The following is a 21299-nucleotide window of genomic DNA, read 5'->3' as shown; positions in this document are numbered from 1 at the left end:
GAGAAAAAAAGGAAGTAAAAGAAATAGAATAATAAAAGGCCAGGTAAATATGGAAAATACTCACAGAGTCTGGATACTATGTTTTATACTGTTGTCTTTAAATTGTTTGTTTGACAAGGAAAGAGCTATAGCTGCTAAAATACACTTGAATATAGGTGCTGCTAAATTAATCCAACTTACATATTTTAAAAATTCTTTGGCTTCTAAATTTAAAAATAAGGACAGGTTACTTGGGAAAAGGATTTTTGCTTATGTTTCCACAGAAAATGTAAAACTTTGAATTCCTTCCAGACTAATATGTTTTGATGAAGCAAGATCCCCCTGAAACAGTGTCCCAGGTGATCCAACATCTAAAACAGCTAAGATGATACAGCCTTACAGACCACAAAAATAAGGACCTGATCAGGTTTCTGTGTTTTATTATGATCCCCATGGTATGGACGTCACCCCCAACCAGCAGGAAGCAGTTTGGAGTGAACAACACCCAAATTCCCAAATATTGTTTATAAATGTTCATTTTCATTTAAATGGGGTTGGTTATAAATTATAATGATCACAGTCAATCTCTTTTTAAAGGAAAAAAGGAAATAAGATATAGAAATGAATACATTTGTATGGATTTTCACCTATTGATACAAATTTAAGGTTGATTTTGTTATATGTAAATTTCTCCTCTTGTTTGGTATTGTGTTTATACAGATCTTTTAAAATGTAATGCATAATTAAATACAGATTGCATATAGTCTGGTATAATAGTCAAAATTGAAGTTAGGTTAGTTAGGTTTTCTAGATATACAGAGATGTATTTGAGATGGATAGGTATTCTTCAAACCTTTCAAAGACCTACAGAATATATGGCATTTAAATGGTTTAGGATTTTTCATGACAGTGAGACACACCTGCTCCTGGCAACACCAATTATGTCAGAAAGGAGGATAGGCATTGAAGAAACTCAATATGGAGTTTGCCTTCAACATGGCAATATTAGCCATTTGGGCAAGAAACTGCTCTTACCTGGACTGTTTGATAAACTGAACATACAGGACCCACAGGAAAGTTACTGCTAAACTTGCAAAACAAGACAGTCCTGAAGGGTTACTGCTTCATGGAAGAGTCTGCCAGACATTCTACAGGACACACAGAAAATGACTGACAAACTGCCAATACAGGTGGGCAGTTTAAAATTTCCTGCTTCACTGAGAAGTCTGCCAGACACACTGTGGCCTATAAGCAGAAAATGGATGCCCCAATGTTACAGAGGAACTTTGGGTGACTGTACAGGCAATGAGATGTTTCTGTCAGTTCTAGAGTTTATATTATCCTTCTGTGGTCTTTGATGGAGTTGAAGACAGATAGTTATGGTTATAGTTTTCTTTAGTTATTATAAAAGATAAGTTACATATAAGACCTTACACTCACAAAGATAGGATAGATGATAGAATATTTTCTTTAAAATCTTGCTAAATGTTAATGGACTAAATATTGTAACTATAGTTCTTACTTGATAACTGTTTTGTTATATATTTTACTATGCTAATGTTAAAACCCTTCTTTTTATTTAGACAGAGGAGATGATGGAGGAAGTCCTTCTGTGTATAGTTTTGTCTTATTGGTTGATAAATAAAGCATTGTTGGCCAATAGGGAAGCAAAATAGGTGGGGCTAGGAGTCAAGGAGGATTCTGGAAAATGTAGTAAGGGGAACAGTCTCCATGTGATCCCCAGGAAGACTGGATGCATAAGGCTGGCGTCCTAGGTAAGATAAGTCCTTATAAAAATATATAGATTAATAGTCATGGTTGATAATTAAGACTGAACTAGCAAATAAGAAATCCTAGTCATTGGCCAGCAGCATTGTAACTAATATAAGAGTCTATGTGTTATTTGGGGGCCCTAACATGGCGGTGGAACTCAGGCGGCTGGAGGAAAGAGTTATCATTACAGTTGAGGGTGTTCAGAATTTTTCCATATAGCATAATCATGTTCAGAATATCATGTCCCTCCTTTTTCATTTTCAGGACTTCATCTCAAATTACCTTTGTTATAGCACTGTCTTCTGTCATGACAACCATACAAGCAATGGAACAGACCACACTGAATGCTGGCCTTGATGTGCTGCAGTTAGGGAAGCCCGCTGGAATGCACTCACATATGTGGAAAGGATTGTCAGAGAAGTTCTTAAAGGGGGAACCAAAAGTCATTGGTGTAAGTAGGTAATAGATCTAAGTGACAGGGGTATTGTAAACTTACGACTCATTAGACTAAAGCCTAGCACTAAGGATACAAACAGGTCTGTATTTGATTTTCAGACTGTCATCAGAAAAAAAATATAATTGATTGTGTTACACTTCTAATCCAGTTACATTTAAAATTTAGAGACTGCAGATGTCATCAAAGTTGTGGGTCACCTAGACCAATAACATTTAACATACTGTGAAACAGCAGCAAGAAACTATGTGTGCCCTAGCTGTGGTCTTCTCCAAGGGTCTGCCCTGTTTCAGTCAGCCCATATTGTCTGTATCTCTAATGTCTTTTCTGAGCTTATCACATAGACCATGAAAAGTCTTCTATTTTCCAAGCATTTCCATCTGGAGTCTCAGATGTGTGCGTACTAAAGGTCAAGTGAAATGTTATCTCTTCTGAAAATAAGAAACCACTGGGAGAAAGTCATTGTGAACGCGTGTAATTCTTTAATTGTCCACTGTTCTACTTTTTGTTCTGTGTCAGACAGTTGTGTTTCAAGAAATATATGTTGGCATTTCTAAAGGTCAATTTTAAACATATTGGTATGTATTCATAATTAGAGAAATTTTCAGTTGGTAAAAGAACTGAATGGTACCAATGCATCCTATATACCCACTGTCCTCACACATGCATAAATAACATCCCCCCTCATTGGTCTACTTTACCAAATGGCATGTTTTGTTGCAAGTGGTAGACTTACACCAATACATCATTATTACCCAAAGTTTTTAACTTACATTAGCATTCACTCCTTGTATTGCACATTCTGTGGGTCTTGACCAATATACAAGGATAAGTGTCCCACATTGCATGTTATACAAAGCATTTTTTTACCTAAAAATTCTCTGTGCCCTATATATTCACCCCACATTTTCTAACATTTTCTAACAGTTTGTCCTTTTCAAAACTTCATACTGTTAGAATTACTTGACATGTTGCCATTTAGAATGTCAGGAAGTCTTCTTAGGGAGCAATATTTTGGGTGTAGATCATAAAAATGGTAGATTGGAGTTATTCATAGCATTCCATTACCATCCAGTTCTCCCTCATGGCATCCTCAGAGATGTTCCCCCTGTCATTTATGAGACAGAACTTTGTGTGTGTTCTGTTCTATTCTATGTTTCTTTACTTACCTGGTTAGAGGCTTATCTTTTACCTTTGAAAGACAGCTTTTTATTTGTAATCGATTTTGTCTATAAATTTTCTATTGTCATTTCATTGATTTCTGGCCTAATGCTAATTTTTTATGTCCTTACCTTTGATTCAATCTGCTTTTCCTACTCTAGTTTTCTGAGTGGAATCCTAGATCTGTGATTCAAGCCCCTCTATGTTCAATGTTGTACATTTCCCTCTGAGCATTTCTTTTGCTATAGCCCATCAATTTTGGCAAGTCTGTTTTATTGTATATCATTTTTTCTTTTGCATGTATTTTTATATGTTTTTATTATTTGAGAATTTCATAGAATGTATTTTGATTATATTTACCAAAAAACTCTTTCAAGGTCTTACTTTCCTTTCCCCCACTCTGTCCTCATTGAGTTCAGTTTGTGTTGCCCAATTAATTACTCTTGGTTATGGGGTCTGGGGTACAGTGTGGTCAATATGCCAGGTGTCACACTATTAAAGAAAACTGAGTCTCCCTCTCTTAGTAGAAATAAATTGCCAATATTTCTTCAGCCAGGAGTGGAACTTCATGCCTAGTCTTATTCTCTATTCTGGAATTTGTCCGGCTTGAACTTGAACAGGTCTTTTATATGTTGTAACAATCACTGTTAGTTCATGTGTGCAATTGCTGTGTTGTGCCCAGAAAACACTGCTTCTTTGAAGTCATCTCTGGTTCTTATAATCTTTCCAGCCCCCTCATCAGTAAAAAAAAAAAAAACAAAACCTCTAAGCATTATGGGAAGGGTTCAGTATTCACTTAGAGCTGAATACTCCAAAGTGTTTTTTGTTGTCATTGTTCTCTGAGCATTGATCGGTTGTGGGTCTATGTGTTAACTGTCATCTACTGTAGGAAGCTTCTCTAATGAGAGTATGAAAGTTGAGAAAGATGCACTCATCCATGAATATAGCACTAAGTCATCGGAGATCATTTTAATGCTATGTCTATTTAATAACATACCTGGAAAATGGTGTAATAATGGTACAGAAGCACGGATCTATGAGAATAGTACTAAGTCAAAATCATTTTGACTTATAAGAGATCATTTTAATGTTACGCCCACTTAGTGAAGTACCTGGCAAAATGGTGCAATAATTGCAGTCATCTTGGAACTAACCAACCACTTTCTTTTTTAAATTAAGGCTTGTTACATGATATTAAACCCATTATCTGACACTGTTGATGAGGCCAAGAATATGGCTATATCAAACAAAGGATAATGAAAGAAGTATAATGCTGGAGAGAGTGTGGCACAGTCACAGGCACCATTGTGGTAGATAATTAACTTTTACTTTTTCATTTCTAGGTTGTACAGATTCTGGCTGCCTTAATGATTCTTAGCCTAGGAATAATGACAATAATTATCTTGGATATACGTTATAACCAAGAAAACATTTCATTTGGAATTACATACCCATGTTGGGGACCAGTGGTGGTGAGTGAATACTTTCTGAAATAAGCAGAAATGACATCGTTATTACTGTCTTGAGCTTAGAATCCTATCTTGATTTTATCATGTATTTTTATAAATTGATATTGCTATGTAAGTCTTTTGGCTCAGTTTTCTCATAGTTAAATTTGAATGTTTTCTCATAGTTAAAATTGAATGTATCAACCTCACACCCAAGACTGAGGAAGCATTGAGGAAGGAGGGATAGAGATAATGTAAAATCCAGAGAATGGGAAGGGGACTGGGAGATGCTGACCTCTGGACGTACATGTCTGTATTTATTATCTAATAACTAGGAGATGTTTCTGTGCTATTGTTTTAATTACAACTTAAAATATATTTCACACCAAAATAGTTTCTCAATTAGTCCTTTTTGCTTATAATACCTTCTTGAATTTTGGTGCCATGCTAAGGTTATTTCAGAACTGGAACTGAAAGGACTTATCATTTGTTGCTCTCAAACAGCTTTTCTATAATTATAATTCAATGCCTTTTGGAAAGTTGATAAACTTTCCCAGAGTCTTCTGGTAGAGTCCCTCCATTAAAATTCCTGTTATTTAAAACTATGTTTCTTCTAATTAACATACCTATCTAACTTCTGAATCAATTTTCAAATAAACTTTAATGGTTATGTATATTTTCCTCTGGTTTCAGTATATCATTTCAGGAGCTTTATCGCTTGCAGCAGGAATTAAAACAACAAAAGGCCTGGTGAGTAACAATTCCCCCATTCTTTTTTTTTATTCAAGTAGAATGACCTAGTCAACATGCATGCTTCTGGGGTAGAAAATAGCTATAGCTCTATTTTTAAAGCACTTTTAAGCAAAACATGTTGATATTTAAGTTTATCCTTACAATCATTCCACATCCATATCTACTTAAATGTAGTGAGCTCAATACCATTCTCAGGCAACTAAACTTCATGTGTTTGGTCATTGTCATTGCACTGCATAATCTCTAAAACTTAATTATCCTGTGCAGCCTGTCCTAGTTTGCTTTCTGTTGCTCTGATAAACACCATGACCAGAAAGTAATTTGGGGAGGAGAGGGTTGGTCTCCTCTCAGAGCTTACAGCTCACCATTGAAGGCAGTTAATACAGGAACTCAAGGCAGGAACCTGGAGAAAGAAACTGAAGCACAGGCCATGGAAGAATGCTGCCGATTAGCTTGTTCTCCATGGCATACTCAGTCTACTTTCTTATACAAGCCAGGACTACTTGCATAGAGTGCCTCACACATCCATCATTAATTAAGAAAATGCCTTATCAGATGACCTATCTAACTTTTGGGAGCTCATGGACTCCGGACTAACAGTTAGGGAACCTGAATGGGACCGACCTAGGCCCTCTGCATGTGTGTGACAGTTGTGTAGCTTAGTCTGCCTGTAAGGCTCCTAACCATGAGATCATGACCTCACCGTGGTGTTTAGCTGGCTTTGGGGAATCTAGATAAGCCTTGATGCAGCGGAGGATCTTGGTCATGTCTCAACTTGGTGTGTCTTGCTTTGTTCAAGCCCATTGAAGGCCTTCTTCTTTGTGATTGAGACAGAGGAGAATTGGATGGGGAAGGGAGTAGAAGGGGGATACGATGGCAATGGGAGAGGAGAGCAAAGGGGAAGAGAGAAGGCAGGGAAAGGAGGAGAGGAAGGAGGGGAAACTGTGGTCGGTATGTAAAATAAATAAAAAATGTTAATAAAATAAAGAAAATGCCTCATAAATATGCCCACATTCCAATCTGAAGAAGGCAATTCATCAGCTGAAATTCCATCTTACTAGGCAATTCTAGTTTATGACAAGTTGACAAAAGCTAACCAGCACAATATCTGAAACCTTCTATCATTGACTAACATCTCCCATGTTTTTCCCCCTTTATTTTAGGTATGAAGCATCCTACTCTGCCTCTGTGAATTTAATTTTTCAGGTTCTGCATATTGCTGTTTGTCTTGTTTCATTATATTCTCAGCTCCAAGTTCATTAATGCTTTGATTGGAAACATTTCTATTTTAAAGACACAAAGATTCTCCATTATATCTATACATCTCAAGTGAGGCCTGTGTCTATGTACATATATATAAATGAATATCATAGATACTTTATTCTTGATCCATCAATTTAGGCTGTTTCTTAGATAGTCTTAACAATGCTGTGATGAACATGTGGGTAGAGAAAGGCTTATGAGGTGCTGTTCTCATTTCCTGTGGGAACATGCCAAGAGGTGAGGAATTGCTGAGTCTTGTCTACTTTCAATTTGGAGGGCCATTAGCTTTCTATAATGGGTAATCCAATACATTCTCACCAACACTCTACTAGGGTTTCTTTTGTCTACATCCTCAGCACCACCTTGCTATCTATCTTTAGTCTTTCTTAAAACAGTCATTCAGCAAGTATAAGCTGACATGTGATTCCATTTCAAACATAATTAGTGGTGTTAATCAACGCTTTGTACCTGTTACACGTCTTCTCTTTAAAAATGCCTCTGTGGTCATTTTACCCATTTTAAATAAAATAAATTTATTTAGTATATGTTTATCACTGATATACAATGTCTACTATAGTGATAATTGAAACAATGTGGAGGACTGAATGTAGGGGGATAAAGTTGAAATGACTGGTGGAAAAATGAGGATGTTATTTTGAGGGGAATATTTTTGATTGTTTTGTTTTCATTACTTGTTAGGTCCAAAGCAGCATGGGATTGAACATCGCCAGCTCTATGGTGGCTTTATTTGGGTTCTTCTTAAGTGTGAGCAGGTTGCATGATTTGTCAGTTGTTTACGGTTTCTGCAGACATGATTATATGCCAGGCCAATGCATCCAGAGTCTGGCCATTTTCTTGGTGAGTACCTTTCTCTTTTCACAGAATAAGGTAGAAACAAAGCTGAGGAAGAAGGGCTCTGACCAACTCATCAATCACTAGAAATGAGTGAGAAATATGCCAAACCATGAAGAATCAGATTCATGTCTCATCTCTGATGTTACTGGGCCATTAGCTTTCAGAAATGTTTCCAATTAAAGTATTTATGAACTTAGAGCTGAGAATACAATGAAACAAGTCAAACACTAATACGTAGAATGTGAAAAATTAAATTCACAGAAGCAGAGTAGGACTCTTGATACCTAAAAGCAATGAAGCCAAATGGGAAGAAATCTCAGTTAGAGAACACAAGTCCTTAGTAATTACTATATTGGACATTCCACACACTTTTCTTTAACTTCAAAATGCTCCCCAATAAGTACTATTATCTCATCTGAGAATAAAGGTTAGTTTTAAGTCCCTCTGTTTCTGCAGAGCTTCCAATGGAGCCTAGCAGAGACACATGGTTCTCTAGTAGAATTAAGTACATTGAGAATTGTCCTCTAAGTGGTGAGAATCAGAGTCCTTAATAGCTCCTGAAGTTCTTGCCAGATTGATCACTTTTAGCTTTAACATCCAGCTCCTGGAAAACTCTCAGTCTCCACCTACTGAGCTTTAGGACACTTTTGTGCCACTTGCCCATGCTAGAGGAGGGCACCAGCTGAGTTAGAGGTTTGAATAAACAAGGAATGCAATCTCAGGGCACACTGAGTCCATACCTCTTCTGGACTGAGCTTTTGATATTGATTCTTCCCCAGCAGAGGGAACTTCTCTAGCCATGGTGCTTAAACATAATGTTTTATCTATAGACTCTCAGACATCAGCTTAGGGGAAGAGCCTTGAATAAAGGCTAACCTGTGTTCCTCCAATATGACCCTGTATTCTGACAGAAGAGCAGGAGACTGGTGTAAAGATGATTCTCTTTGAACCAGAATTAAAGAGCAAGTAACTTGAAGATCACTGTTGCATTCCCTTCCTATCAGTGCTGTAATACATTGCTCTTAATTTAGAGCACAATTCAAGTGTATTTTCTTAGGGTTGTAGATCTCAGACATTCAAAATGGATCTTTGCAGACTAAAATCAAACAGCTGGCAATATTAAATTCCTTTGGTGAAACCTTTGGGTGTAACTGGTTTCCTTGTCCTCTCTGGCTTCTAGGGTCCACTTCCATTGCTCAAATTTTCATCCTGTCTTCTATCATAAAACCATATAATATCTCTGCACCTCCCATGAACTTTTACTGTCCTGCCTTCCGCTTCCACAAATAAGAAGAGCTTTTATTAAATGAGAAAGCCAGGCCAAACTCCCTATACCTTGCTTCTTTCAGCTGCAAGCAATTCCCTTTTTTTGTAGATTTTTTTTATTTGAATTAGAAACAAGATTATTTTACATGACAATCCCAGTTCCCTTCTCCATCCCATCCTCCCCTACCACCACCCCCAACTAAAACCCTACCTATCACATATCCTTTCAGCAAGCAATTCTCTTTACCACATAGTCTCACACAGTCGTAGATTATAGTGACTATGGTATGAAACATTTCTGGTCGGTCAATATTCCACCCACAATCATTAACAAATATGAAAGCATGGTATTTTTGTAAACAATATGTACTGTCTAGTGTTTGAAAAAACTAAAATAGCCATTATCTTTATAATTTACTGCTACTGCCACCATTTTAAAAACATATCCACATTTTGTACTCATAATGCACTTAGAATATTCTAGATGAGGGCAAAAGAGAGGAAGACTAGGCTATCCTATCAGAGAAAGAACAAATGACATTCATCCTGAATGTCAATAGCCCAAGAACTGGCCCACAGCATAGCTGCATTTGGCAGTCAGTGCCTCTTCTCTTCTGGCATTGTAATGCACAGTAAATGTTGGAAACTGTCATTGCTGGTCCTCACATCCCTTTCTTGTAAATATGTTTTCAGGGTATGCAAGCCTTGGTGATCATTTTAGACTTGCTGGAATTCTGCATTGCTGTGTCCCTTTCTGTCTTTGGATGCAAAGTGACCTGTTGCAATCGTAGTGGGGTGAGTGTTAGTTTTCATTTGAAGATGTTCCTGGTAGTTTCCTTCATTCTGCAATGGATCACATAACATTAGAAGCTCACAATAGCAAATCCTTACTGGCTCTGTTTCAATCTGTCAAGAATGCAGGCACCAATCAGCTGAGTCCTCTGCACAGAGTCTTAAAGGGCATCAATTGTGCAGTTGGCTAGGCTGTGACCTCATCTGAAGCTTCTGAATCCCTTCCAGGCCCAGGTGGAAAAAATCATTTTCTCTCTGTTGACTCGTGATGATGTACTTCTCTGAGGACACAGGAGAATCATTTCAAGTTCGTCCCGGCGCTTGTGTAGGGTTCACATGCCTAGGAAAGGTTCATGCAGAATGATGTCCTAGGTGATACATCAACTGATGTGTGAGCCATTGGAAGGAATGATACCCATCTTGTCTACAGCCTCCAGCTAAATCAAAAGGAGGTTTCATTTTGGATTTGTACCTCCACAATGTCTACAGAAAAGCTTCTACTCCTAAGCCTCACCCTCTCATGCAGTATTCATTCTGATTCTGGATTGTGGGCTATTTCTCAAGGAAGAACTGCTCAGAGTGCCAGATGTTCTATTTTCTATTACAACAACCTTCCCCAGGCTGCCAAAAACATGTCAGGGGTCAAACCTCTCCATCACTTTGTGCACCTCTGACTAATGCCTCACCTTGAGACCTGCAGCCAATCCACTAGATTGCTAAGAAAAAAGAATATCATACACAGAGATAGTAAAGTTAGAAAATGGAAAGAGAGAAGAGCCCAAAGCCAAAGCCACAGGAAGAATAAATATATCATGTTTATTCACCAGCCCCAGGGGATCCAGAATGAGAAAGTAGCTATAAAACCTCAGTATTGGCTCACTAATTAGACATCTTCCTCAATGGCTCTAACAAGTCATGCCCAGGAAGACAAATCATTGCCAATAATAAAGTTATGACAGTGTAGGTTGTAGGGTGATTGTTTATATCTTTTGTACTTTTTAAAAAATCTTCTTCTGAGGTTCCAGAACAACAGCATACCATATGTCTTCAAGGTTCTTGCTCATGAGTGAGCGACAAATCACAACACATTAATATTAGTGGTGGTGTCTGCATTAAAATGCCCAGAAAGTGTGAATATATATGAAATCAATGATATTTTTTTCTTTGAGTAAAGCATTCAGGGATGGGGCAGGATCTTCAGTAAACTTCATGTCTTAAGGTTTTAAGTCTGTGCTCTGAGCCAAGGAATATTGCTTTCATTATATTACGTGAACCTAGACAATAGTAGCTGTGAGGCTTTGTAGTTTTTCTACTATCCTTGCTCAATTTCATGTCACTTGGAGCTTGTGGAAGAAGAACCAGGATTTACTTTTGTTTCATGAAACAGTCACCCCTTCAGGGTCAGAGTGGTTTCTTCAGTGCTTTATCCACAGTCAGAGAGTCATGAATGAGATGTGTGAATGTCATCTTCATACTTGCATTGGAAAAAGAGCTCTCTGTGTTTCTTCTGGTGGATGTCTAACATAATACCCATTGGCGACAGAGGCTTCCCTTTATATTTGAGAACACTGTGGTTGCCCACCTGTTTGTACCACCACCCCTATGTGGGACTGATGTTCAGAGACACAGCAGCAGACATCTCAGGTCAAGCTCTGTCAGTGAATGTATGTCCCAGCTCTACCCTGTTTTAATGTCCAAGAATATCACCAGTTTAATATGAAATCCAGCCCAGTGATAAAAAAGCATATGCTGATAGTAGTGACATAGTATTGTAGAAAAATGAAGCTCTGAGGATACTGGGTGACATGGTGGCATCTGATTGACTTTACAGGTTGTGGTAATTATGCCTTCAAGTCTTCCTGTGGTAGGAACAGCATCTCCAGCATCACTTCAAGGAGGTTTGATGCCATCAGCACACCAAGAGACAAATGTTCCAGAAAATCTGTACCAATTATAGTGCCAGACCCCCATGGGAAAACATCAGCATATCTGCTGTGCATGTGTGAGTGCATGTGTGTGTGTATAAATTCAGTTTAATTTTTCAGGAACTGGTTCTCTATCAAAATACCAGATGTTGAACAAATAAATCATGTGTTTAATGGTAAACAACACGTGTTTTTAGCCACACTCAAGACTTAATATAAAGACGGTAAAAAGCATAGAAGCTTTGACAATATGTAAACAGTTCTCACTGAGATGAGTAAAGTCAGGCCTTCATGTGTAGTACATACTTTGCTGACTAGTGTTTTCCATTATTTGACTGATTTTTATCTGTTGTGAGGTACCCAATGTTTTTTGTTTTCTTCAAGAAGTTTAGATGTCTTGTTTCTCCCTCTTTTCCTTCTCCCTTTGTCCTTGTACTATGGAGTAACAGTATCAATCTGTTATGTGTAAAACTTATATTTTGTATAAACACACATGGATCAAATTCTATTCATATTCTCTCTCTCATTCCTTCCCTCCTCCCACCCTTTCTCCCTCATTGTTATTTGTATCTTAATCAAATGTATATCCAGTGCTATGAGAAGACTATAAGATATATTACATCTGTCAAATATTTACTCAATACATTTATCTTACTATAGTACAAAATCTTTTAGATAAAGTAAATTAAAAGCAGTGTATTCAGCATCCCTACTTCCTATTTAGATGCAATATCAGTGGAATGTGACCCATTATTGATGTCAGGAAATTAAATAATGTGTCAAATACTATGTGTTTTCTAATTCAACAACACTGGGCTTTCATCTTGAACAACAGGATTATTGTTCTCATTTACTATAAGTGTAGCCAGAAACATATGCTAATATTTCTCAATTTCATAGTTCTCATCAATAAAAATAAGTAATACCGATGATCAATTTGCTTTGAACAAAATTAGGGGAAAATCCTGTTTACAATAGAGTAAAAAAAAGGTCTACAAATTAAACTAACCAAGGAAATTTTATATTTATATATTATATTTGTATTAAAAACACATATAGAGGAAGTCCAGACAACAATTCCTTGTGGCTCTTTCCCCTAAGGATATTTTTATTGCAAATTTAAGCACAGAGTACTATTCCCCTAGTGAGAAGATCAAGAAAATTTGTTCTAATCCTTCCCAGATACCAAATATGGATTCAGTTGATACTGTCTCTAGCTTTAATTTTTATCTTAACTATAAATAGCTCCCATAAGTAGTCAAAAAAATCAGATGGAATAACTCTGTCCCAAAGTAGTTATTCTACACCTTCAGGAGGTGTCCACAGGGTTCTTACCCTAGAGAAGTACAGTAATTGTAGTGAACATGTAGAAAATGCATAAATATGGGATCTGGCTGCCCAATCATCTAGCCTAGTTTTCACACAAAGTAACAGCATCCTCCTTTTTGGTGAAGAACAACCAATTTCCTATGAAAACCAGGAATTATACTAAGAACTATGTACCCCCAAATCATGACCACTTTTATCAGGAAATAAAGGAACATGCATTTAGTGAATCTTTGAATAAACTGAAATTTAAAGTTTTTGTTGTTGTTAATGTCCTTCCGTTTCTCCACATTCCCTAAATAATCAGCTTCTAAGTCCCTAAAGACTTCCAGGGGCTGGGAAGAAAGCTTTGTTGGTAAAGGACTTGCAATGGAGACCTGGGTTTAACCCACATGGAAAAGATAAGCATGGCTGTGAGTTCTTATATCCTATCCTGGAGAGGCAGAGACAGGTGGATCCCTAGATCTCACTGTGCAGCCAGCCTAACCCACTTGAAAAGCACAAGATCCCAGCAAGTCACAGTCTCAAAAACAAGACAGACAATTCCTGAGGGATGACACCTGGAGTTGACATCTGGCTACAACATGTACATACACTGTAAAAGCATAAATACACACACACACACACACACACACACACACACCTACATGCATACACCAACACATACCTCCATGCCTCCACATCACACATACACCTATACATACCAACACACTACACATACATAACTACCTGCACACCCACACACCCACACCTACAAAAACATCATACAAATAGTGTATATGGGATTGAATAGCATGCCTGCTTGAGGTGCGGTGGGGTGGTGCTCTGCCTGCTAGATAGTTTTCACCTTGCTTTTAGCTGAATTCTCCTCTTCAATGAGCTGCAGAAGAAGGCCTGTCATATGCTGAGGAAATTTTATTTATTTCTCTTACTACCAAAATGTGGAAGTAAACTCAAAGTAGGAAATGAAATCAAGGAACTGAGATGAATCTAGTTCCATGATCTTTACTTCCTAATGGCTTTAAATAACCTGGTGGCTTCATCCCTCACATCCCACCATCCTTGGACCTGCATCTAGAACTCTGCCTACAGCCATGTATACACAATTCTAGACATGGTCAATCATATCCCTGTCCAGAGAGTCCCACCTGAAATAAACAAGTAGGCCCTCATGCTCATCTTTGGTCAACATGCTTTTAGAGAAGTGGTGTACAAGAATAAGTGAAATGTCATAAAGGGATACTCTCCCAACCTAGACACATGGGGGAGGGTCCAAATGATATAACAGACTTTGAAGATCCCCCATGCAAGGCCTCACCCTCCCTGGAGCGCAGAAAGGGCATGGGATAGGGGATAGGTGGGGGGCAGGGGAGGAGGGGAGGGAGACGGAACTGGGATTGACATGTAAAAGAAGCTTGTTTCAAATTTTAAAATAAATGATAAGCGAAATGTTTCACATGCCCCTTCCATGTAACTGGCACTTCTACAGAGAGATTCTGGGTGATTTGTACAAGAGGTAAAATGAATCTGATCTGATATCTGGCATCTTTGCTGTGGCCTCATACTCTTGAAAATTCCACCAGCAGCGTCTCGTGGGGAGCACATCTGTCAGTCCAGCAATGACTGTAGGAGAGAAACACTTTCTGCCATACCACTAAAGTCCACACTTCTGGAAAACATGCCATTTATTCAGTCACTCAGCTAAGATTTACTCTCTGATTCCAGAAGCTTTTCTAGATGCTAAGGTCAAAGTGGCATGCAAGATAATTACTTTTAGAGCTCTTACGGAAGACAAATAAGAAAATAAGATACATGGTGCTTGTTATGGTGAATTTTCCTGACTAGAAACCCTCTACCTCAGCCCCATCTCTGAATTTTCCAATAATTCATTTTAATATAGCAAAATTATTTAATCAAGCTTACACTTGTAAATTTTTGAAGAAACTGGCACATTCTAAAAAATGTAAAATTCTTCCATCACTTTAATGATGTACATTTGTGGAAGGATATTGTGTTTTGCTATCTCTGAGATGACTATATGAGAGTAAAAAGTACACTGCTTGCTTTCCCTGTATTAGACCCTAGGTTTAATATCCAATACAAAATAATCACCATATAAAAATTTAATAACTTGTGGCAGCCCAAGAAGTCCAGCTCCTAGGGCTGCCTCAAGGATACCAATAAGAATTCTTTCAACATATTTGAGAAATCATCCACCATGATCAAGTAGGCTTCATCCCAGGGATGCAAAAATGGTTCAACATACGAAAATCCATCAATGTAATCCACCATATAAACAGACTGAGAAAAAAAAAACCACATGGTCATCTCACTAGATGCCGAAAAAGCCTTTGACAAAATCCAACACCCTTTCATGATAAAGGTTTTGGAGAAATCAGGGATAACAGGAACATACCTCAACATAATAAAAGCAATATACAGCAAGCCAACAGCCAACATAAAATTAAATGGAGAGAAACTCAATGCAATTCCTCTAAAATCAGGGACAATACAAGGTTGTCCACTCTCTCCATACCTCTTCAATATTGTCCTTGAAGTTCTAGCTAGAGCAATAAGACAACAAAAGGAGATCAAGGGAATACCAATCAGAAAAAAGAAGTCAAATTCTCATTATTTGCAGGTGATATGATAGTCTACATAAGTGACCTGAAAAACTCTACCAGGGAACTCCTACAGCTGATAAACACCTTCAGCAAAGTGGCAGGATACAAGATTAACTCAAAAAAATCTGTAGCCCTACTATATACCGATGACACATTGGTGGAGAAAGAAATCAGAGAAACATCACCCTTTACAATTGCCACAAACAACATAAAATACCTTGGAGTAACACTAACCAAAAAAGTGAAAGACCTGTACCATAAGAATTTTGAGTCTCTAAAGAAAGAAATTAAAGAAGATACCAGAAAATGGAAAGATCTCCCATGCTCTTGGATAGGTAGGATCAACATAGTAAAAATGGCAATCTTGCCAAAAGCAATCTACAGATTCAATGCAATCCCCATCAAAATCCCAACACAATTCTTCACAGACCTTGAAAGAACAATTCTCAACTTTATATGGAGAAACAAAAGACCCAGGATAGCCAAAACAACCCTGTACAATAGAGGAACTTCTGGAGGCATCACCATCCCTGACTTCAAGCTCTATTACAGAGCTATAGTCCTGAAAACAGCTTGGTATTGGCACAAAAATAGACAGGTAGACCAATGGAATAGAGTTGAAAACCCTGATATTAACCCACACACCTACAAACACCTGATTTTTGACAAACAATCCAAATTTATATGCTGGAACAAAGAGAACATCTTCAACAAATGGTGCTGGCATAACTGGATGTGGACATGTAGAAGACTACAGATAGACCCAAGCCTTTCGCCCTGCACAAAACTTAAGTCAAAATGGATCAAAGACCTCAACATAAACCCAGCCACACTGAACCTATTAGAAGATAAAGTGGGAAATACCCTTGAATTAATTGGTACAGGAGACCACTTCCTGAACATAACACCAGTAGCACAAACACTGAGATCAACAATTGATAAATGGGACCTCCTGAAACTGAGAAGCTTCTGTAAGGCAAAGGACACAGTCAGCAAGACAAAACGGCAGCCCACAGACTGGGAAAAGATATTCACCAACCCACATCTGACAGAGGGCTGATCTCCAAAATATACAAAGAACTCAAGAAGCTAGTCTCCAAAACACCAAACAATCCAATTAAAAAGTGGGGTACAGAACTAAATAGACAATTCTCAATAGAGGAATCTAAAATGGCTGAAAGACACATAAGAAAGTGTTCAACATCCTTAGCCATCAGGGAAATGCAAATCAAAACAACTCTGAGATACCATCTTACTCCTGTAGAATGGCTAAAATCAAAAACACCAATGACAGTTTATGCTGGAGAGGATGTGGAGAAAGGGGAACACTTCTCCACTGCTGGTGGGAGTGCCAACTTGTACAGCCACTTTGGAAATCAGTATGGTGACTCCTCAAGAAAATGGGAATCAGTCTACCACAAGATCCAGCAATTCCACTCCTAGGCATATACCCAAAAGAAGCACATTCATACAACAAAGACATCTGTTCAACGATGTTCATAGCAGCACTATTTGTAATAGCCAGAAACTGGAAGCAGCCTAGATGCCCCTCAACTGAAGAATGGATACAGAAAATGTGGTATATTTACACAATGGAGTACTACTCAGCAGAAAAAAACAATGGAATCTTGAAATTTGCAGGAAAATGGATAGAACTAGAAGAAACCATTCTGAGGGAGGTGACCCAATCGCAAAAAGACAAACATGGTATGTACTCACTCATATGTGGATTGTAGACATAGAGTAAAGGATTACCAGCCTACAATCCACACTGCCAGAGAAACTAGTAAACAAGGAGGACCCTAAAAGAGATAAACATTGTCCCCTGGAGAAGGGGAAAGGGTCACCATCCCCTGAGCAAATTGAGAGCATGAGAAGAGGAGGGAGGGAGCTACAAGAATGAGAAAGGAAGAAGAGGAAGGATGCAGAGGTCATGAGGAAGCAGAAAGGTTGAGTCAGGGGAAGAATAGAAGAAAGGGTATGTGATAGGTAGGGTTTTAGTTGGGGGGTGGTAGGGGAGGGAGGGAGAAGGGAACTGGGGTTGTCATGTAAATCAATTTGTTTCTAATTCAAATAAAAAAATGATAAAAAGAAAAGAATTCCTTCAAAACAACCAGGACTGTAGGCAAATTTCCTAAAGGAAAAAGACACACAATCAGCCAGTCATGTTCTTTCTACTTCTAGCTCTCTTCTTCTAGTTGCAACTTTCTAGCTCTAATTCTCTGTAATCTTTAGTTTCAATTCTCTAATTCTTGTTGACTGTGTCCTTTGCCTTGTAGAAGCTTCTCAGTTCAGGAGGTCCCATTTACTGATTGTCGAACTTAGTGTCTGTGCTATTGGAGCTATGTTCAGGAAGTGAGGTACAGGTCAAGGTCAGTGTGGCTGGATTTATGTTGAGGTCTTTGATCCATTTGGACTTAAGTTTTGTACATGGTGACAGATATGGAATCTATCTGCAATCTCCTACAAGTCAGCATCCAGTTGTGCCAGTACCATTTGTTAAAGATGCTTTCTTTTATCCATTGTATAAGTTTAGCTTCTTTGTCAAAAATCAAGTGTTTGTAGGTGTGTTGATTAATATCTGGGTTTTCAATTCGATTCCATTGGTCTACCTGTCTATTTTTGTGTCAATACCAAGCTGTTTTCATTACTATTGCTCTATAGTAGAGAGTGATGTCAGGGATGATGATGTCTCCTGAAGTTCCTCTATTGTACAGGGTTGTTTTGTCTATCTTGGGTCTTTTGTTTTTCCATATAAAGTTGAGTATTGTCCTTTCAAGGTCTGTGAAGAATTGTGCTGGGATTTTGATAGGCATTGAATTGAATCTATAGATTGCTTTTGGCAAGATTGCCATTTTTACTATGTTGATTCTACCTATCCAAAGAGCATGGGAGATCTTTCCATTTTCTGCTATCTTCTTTGATTTCTTTTTTTAATGATTCAAATGCCCAAGATATTTTATGTTGTTTGTGGCTATTGTAAAGTGTGATGTTTCTCTGATTTCTTTCTCAGCCTATTTATCTTCTGTTTATTGTAGGGCTGCTAATATTTTAGTTAATCTTGTATCCTGCCACTTTGCTGAAGATGTTTATTAATTCTCCAGTTCTAAATCTTTAGTTCCAATTCCCCCCAATTCCTTTGTTCACACAGCTTATGTACACATTTAGCAACAAGCTTTTGGCAATAAAAAGTTACAGAAACTTTTCTCAGGGCCATAATACATTCCTTGAGTAAACAATAAAGGGCAGAGCTTTTACCATGGCAATGCATAAGCGGGGACATGGTGTTTGACACTTTCCTGGGCAGTGGCATTGAAAGCATCCCAAACCTAAAGATACATTTTCTTCTCCTACATATAACCCCATGTGATTCCTTATGGAGGGAATCACAGGAGGGAACCTTGTAACTTTTTATTCAAGGCTGTGAGAGGCCAGACCATCCTCTGTAGTCGTGGCCATCTGTGAAACTTTTTTCGGTAAAATTGTTTCTATCTGGACTTGGTTAATCGGTAATTGTTATTCTTGTCCTCCATATAAATTTTAGGACTTAAACATAGACACTTAGTTAGCTAAGCCTTGAATTTTATACCATAAACTGAGGTTAGAAGTTTGGGCAGAGTGTTAATTGCTAAGTAACTTAGTAGGGAGTGGCCACTGGTCTCTGCTTTCAGTCAGAAACTGGCTAATTCTAGACCACTTTGTGCTAATAATATTGGTTTAGACACCTACATCTCTGTCCTTGTGCATATCTGCAAAGTTTTTAACTTACCATCCATACACAGAGACTCTCGGTCTAGCTAATTTGCGCTGTCAGCTTAGCTAATTATAGAGAACAGGTTTTTAAGTTTCTCACCATTTTGTGTAACAAAGGCTAAACTATGAGGGCTTGGTATTTTTTGTTGCTTGTTTGTTTTGTTTTGTTTTGTTTTGTTTGTTTTGTTTGTGGATTTTTCGAGTCAGAGTTTTTCTGTGTAGCTTTTTAGACCAGACTATCCTCGAACTCACAGAGATCTGCCTGCCTCTGTCTCCGGAGAGCTGGGACTAATGGCATGTGCCACCACCACCCTGCTTGAGGGCTTGTTTTATTCACCCGAATTACACAGTTTGGGGAGAAGTCATCCTTCTATCAGTACAGGAGTAATGGCGCCCCAAAGTGAGGAACACACTGTCAAGGTTGTGGAGAAAATCCCATGGCTATTTGGGGTGGGGTAGAGGGATCGCGTTAGCACTCAAGAGAATTACAGACAGAATCAATCTGTTTTTCATAGGCAATGGACCCATAAACCTTGTTTGTGAATTTATCCTCCGTCGGATAAATTGTTTATCTGGTGGGTCAACCTTACAAATATCAGTTGTCATCTACTGCGTATCTTTGTGGATGGATCCCGACAATAAATCACTGCAGAAAATACTACATATGACATGACTTTTATATGTTCCTTATAAAGAAAGAATGTTTAGTTGCCCAAAATGTATTATCATTGTGTAAAATACTCCAGACACAGAATAGATTTTGGTGCTGGAGGTTAAACAGCGAGCAAAGTATATATAGTTCGTGCTGGTTGATGATTCTGAAATCCTACTGTTAGGACACAGTGTCTTTAAGCACTTCTTCCGTAAAAGGAACAGTGAGTTAAGTTTCTCAGTAGAGGGCGCAAAAGAGTCACTGCAGCAGCAAGAGGCATCCTGCCATCTCTGGCACCTGGCACAGACCCACAGCATGTCCAGTCCAGGTCTGCATCCTTGAATCTGCAGCATAGACACTTTCTGGCCAAGAAAAGTAGATGCTCGCCCACATGACGTGCTGTTTCCATTGGCAATCCTCGGGAAACCTGGGTACAGACAACCTCCTATGGCTTGTGCATTTTATTCCTGTAAATGTCATGCGCCATGAAGAGCATTGCCCCAACTTGGACCCAAACGTCACTGAATAGCCCCGAACCAGTGCTGATTGCCCACTCTGTCTACACTTAGGAAAATGTGAATTTTTTGCTGATTAACTACAGACTCATCCCAGCCTGGAAAAAACAATTAACTCCTATCAGGCGATTAAACCGCACTTTCTATAGGAAATGAACCCATTCCAAATTTGTCCCTCCCTGAGGATGAACTCAAATCTAGGATGCCATCTAGAATTTCTCTGTTACCCTTTTATTATTCATAAAACAAGATATTAAATGCACCCTAATCGATCTATACTCTGGGTTGGACACAGGCCACCATGAAACTCATTTCTCTTCCTTCTCCTCACCCTCCTCCTCCTCTTCTTCCTTCCCCTTCTCCTGCTGTTTGTGGGGGGCGGGGAGTGAACATGTGTGAGTGGTTACAGATTTGTGTGAATGTGGAGACCAGAGCTCAGTACTGGGCACTTTCATCAATCATTGTCCACCTTATATTTTCAGGCAGGCTGTCCAACAGAAGTGGAGCTCACCTATTTCACTACACTGGCTGGACAATAAGTTCCAGAGAACCCCCTGTGCCCCTGCCCCCCCCCACACACACACACCATGTCTTTCCAGCTCTGGGGTGTAGTCAGGTGCCCCTGGTCATTGCTAGTCTATTTATTTACTTACTTATTCTGATCTCAGTTCCCCTTCCCTCCTCTCCTCTCATTTTCCCCACTTTCCACCCCCCACCTCCCATCAGCTCCTCAGAGAGGGCAAGGCCTCTCCTAGGAAGT

General features: G+C 38.6%; 1 protein-coding gene across 1 annotated transcript in view; it reads left to right on the top strand.

The window, feature by feature from the left end:
• Positions 1 to 21078, top strand: part of LOC100764807 (membrane-spanning 4-domains subfamily A member 4A-like) — a 42834-nt gene extending 21756 nt beyond the window's left edge. Inside the window, exons 2-6 of the mRNA XM_035441577.1 lie at positions 2017 to 2203; positions 4711 to 4839; positions 5509 to 5565; positions 9646 to 9747; positions 21022 to 21078. Coding sequence (XP_035297468.1) covers positions 2017 to 2203; positions 4711 to 4839; positions 5509 to 5565; positions 9646 to 9747; positions 21022 to 21078 — 532 coding nt within the window. The remainder of the gene's footprint in view (positions 1 to 2016; positions 2204 to 4710; positions 4840 to 5508; positions 5566 to 9645; positions 9748 to 21021) is intronic.
• The last annotated feature ends 221 nt before the right edge of the window (positions 21079 to 21299 follow it).

This window comes from Cricetulus griseus, chromosome 3, assembly GCF_003668045.3.
Source record: "Cricetulus griseus strain 17A/GY chromosome 3, alternate assembly CriGri-PICRH-1.0, whole genome shotgun sequence".
Classification (NCBI taxonomy): Eukaryota; Metazoa; Chordata; class Mammalia; order Rodentia; family Cricetidae; genus Cricetulus; species Cricetulus griseus.
Note: the sequence above shows the minus strand (reverse complement) of the source record. Positions and strands in the feature narration are given on the sequence as shown.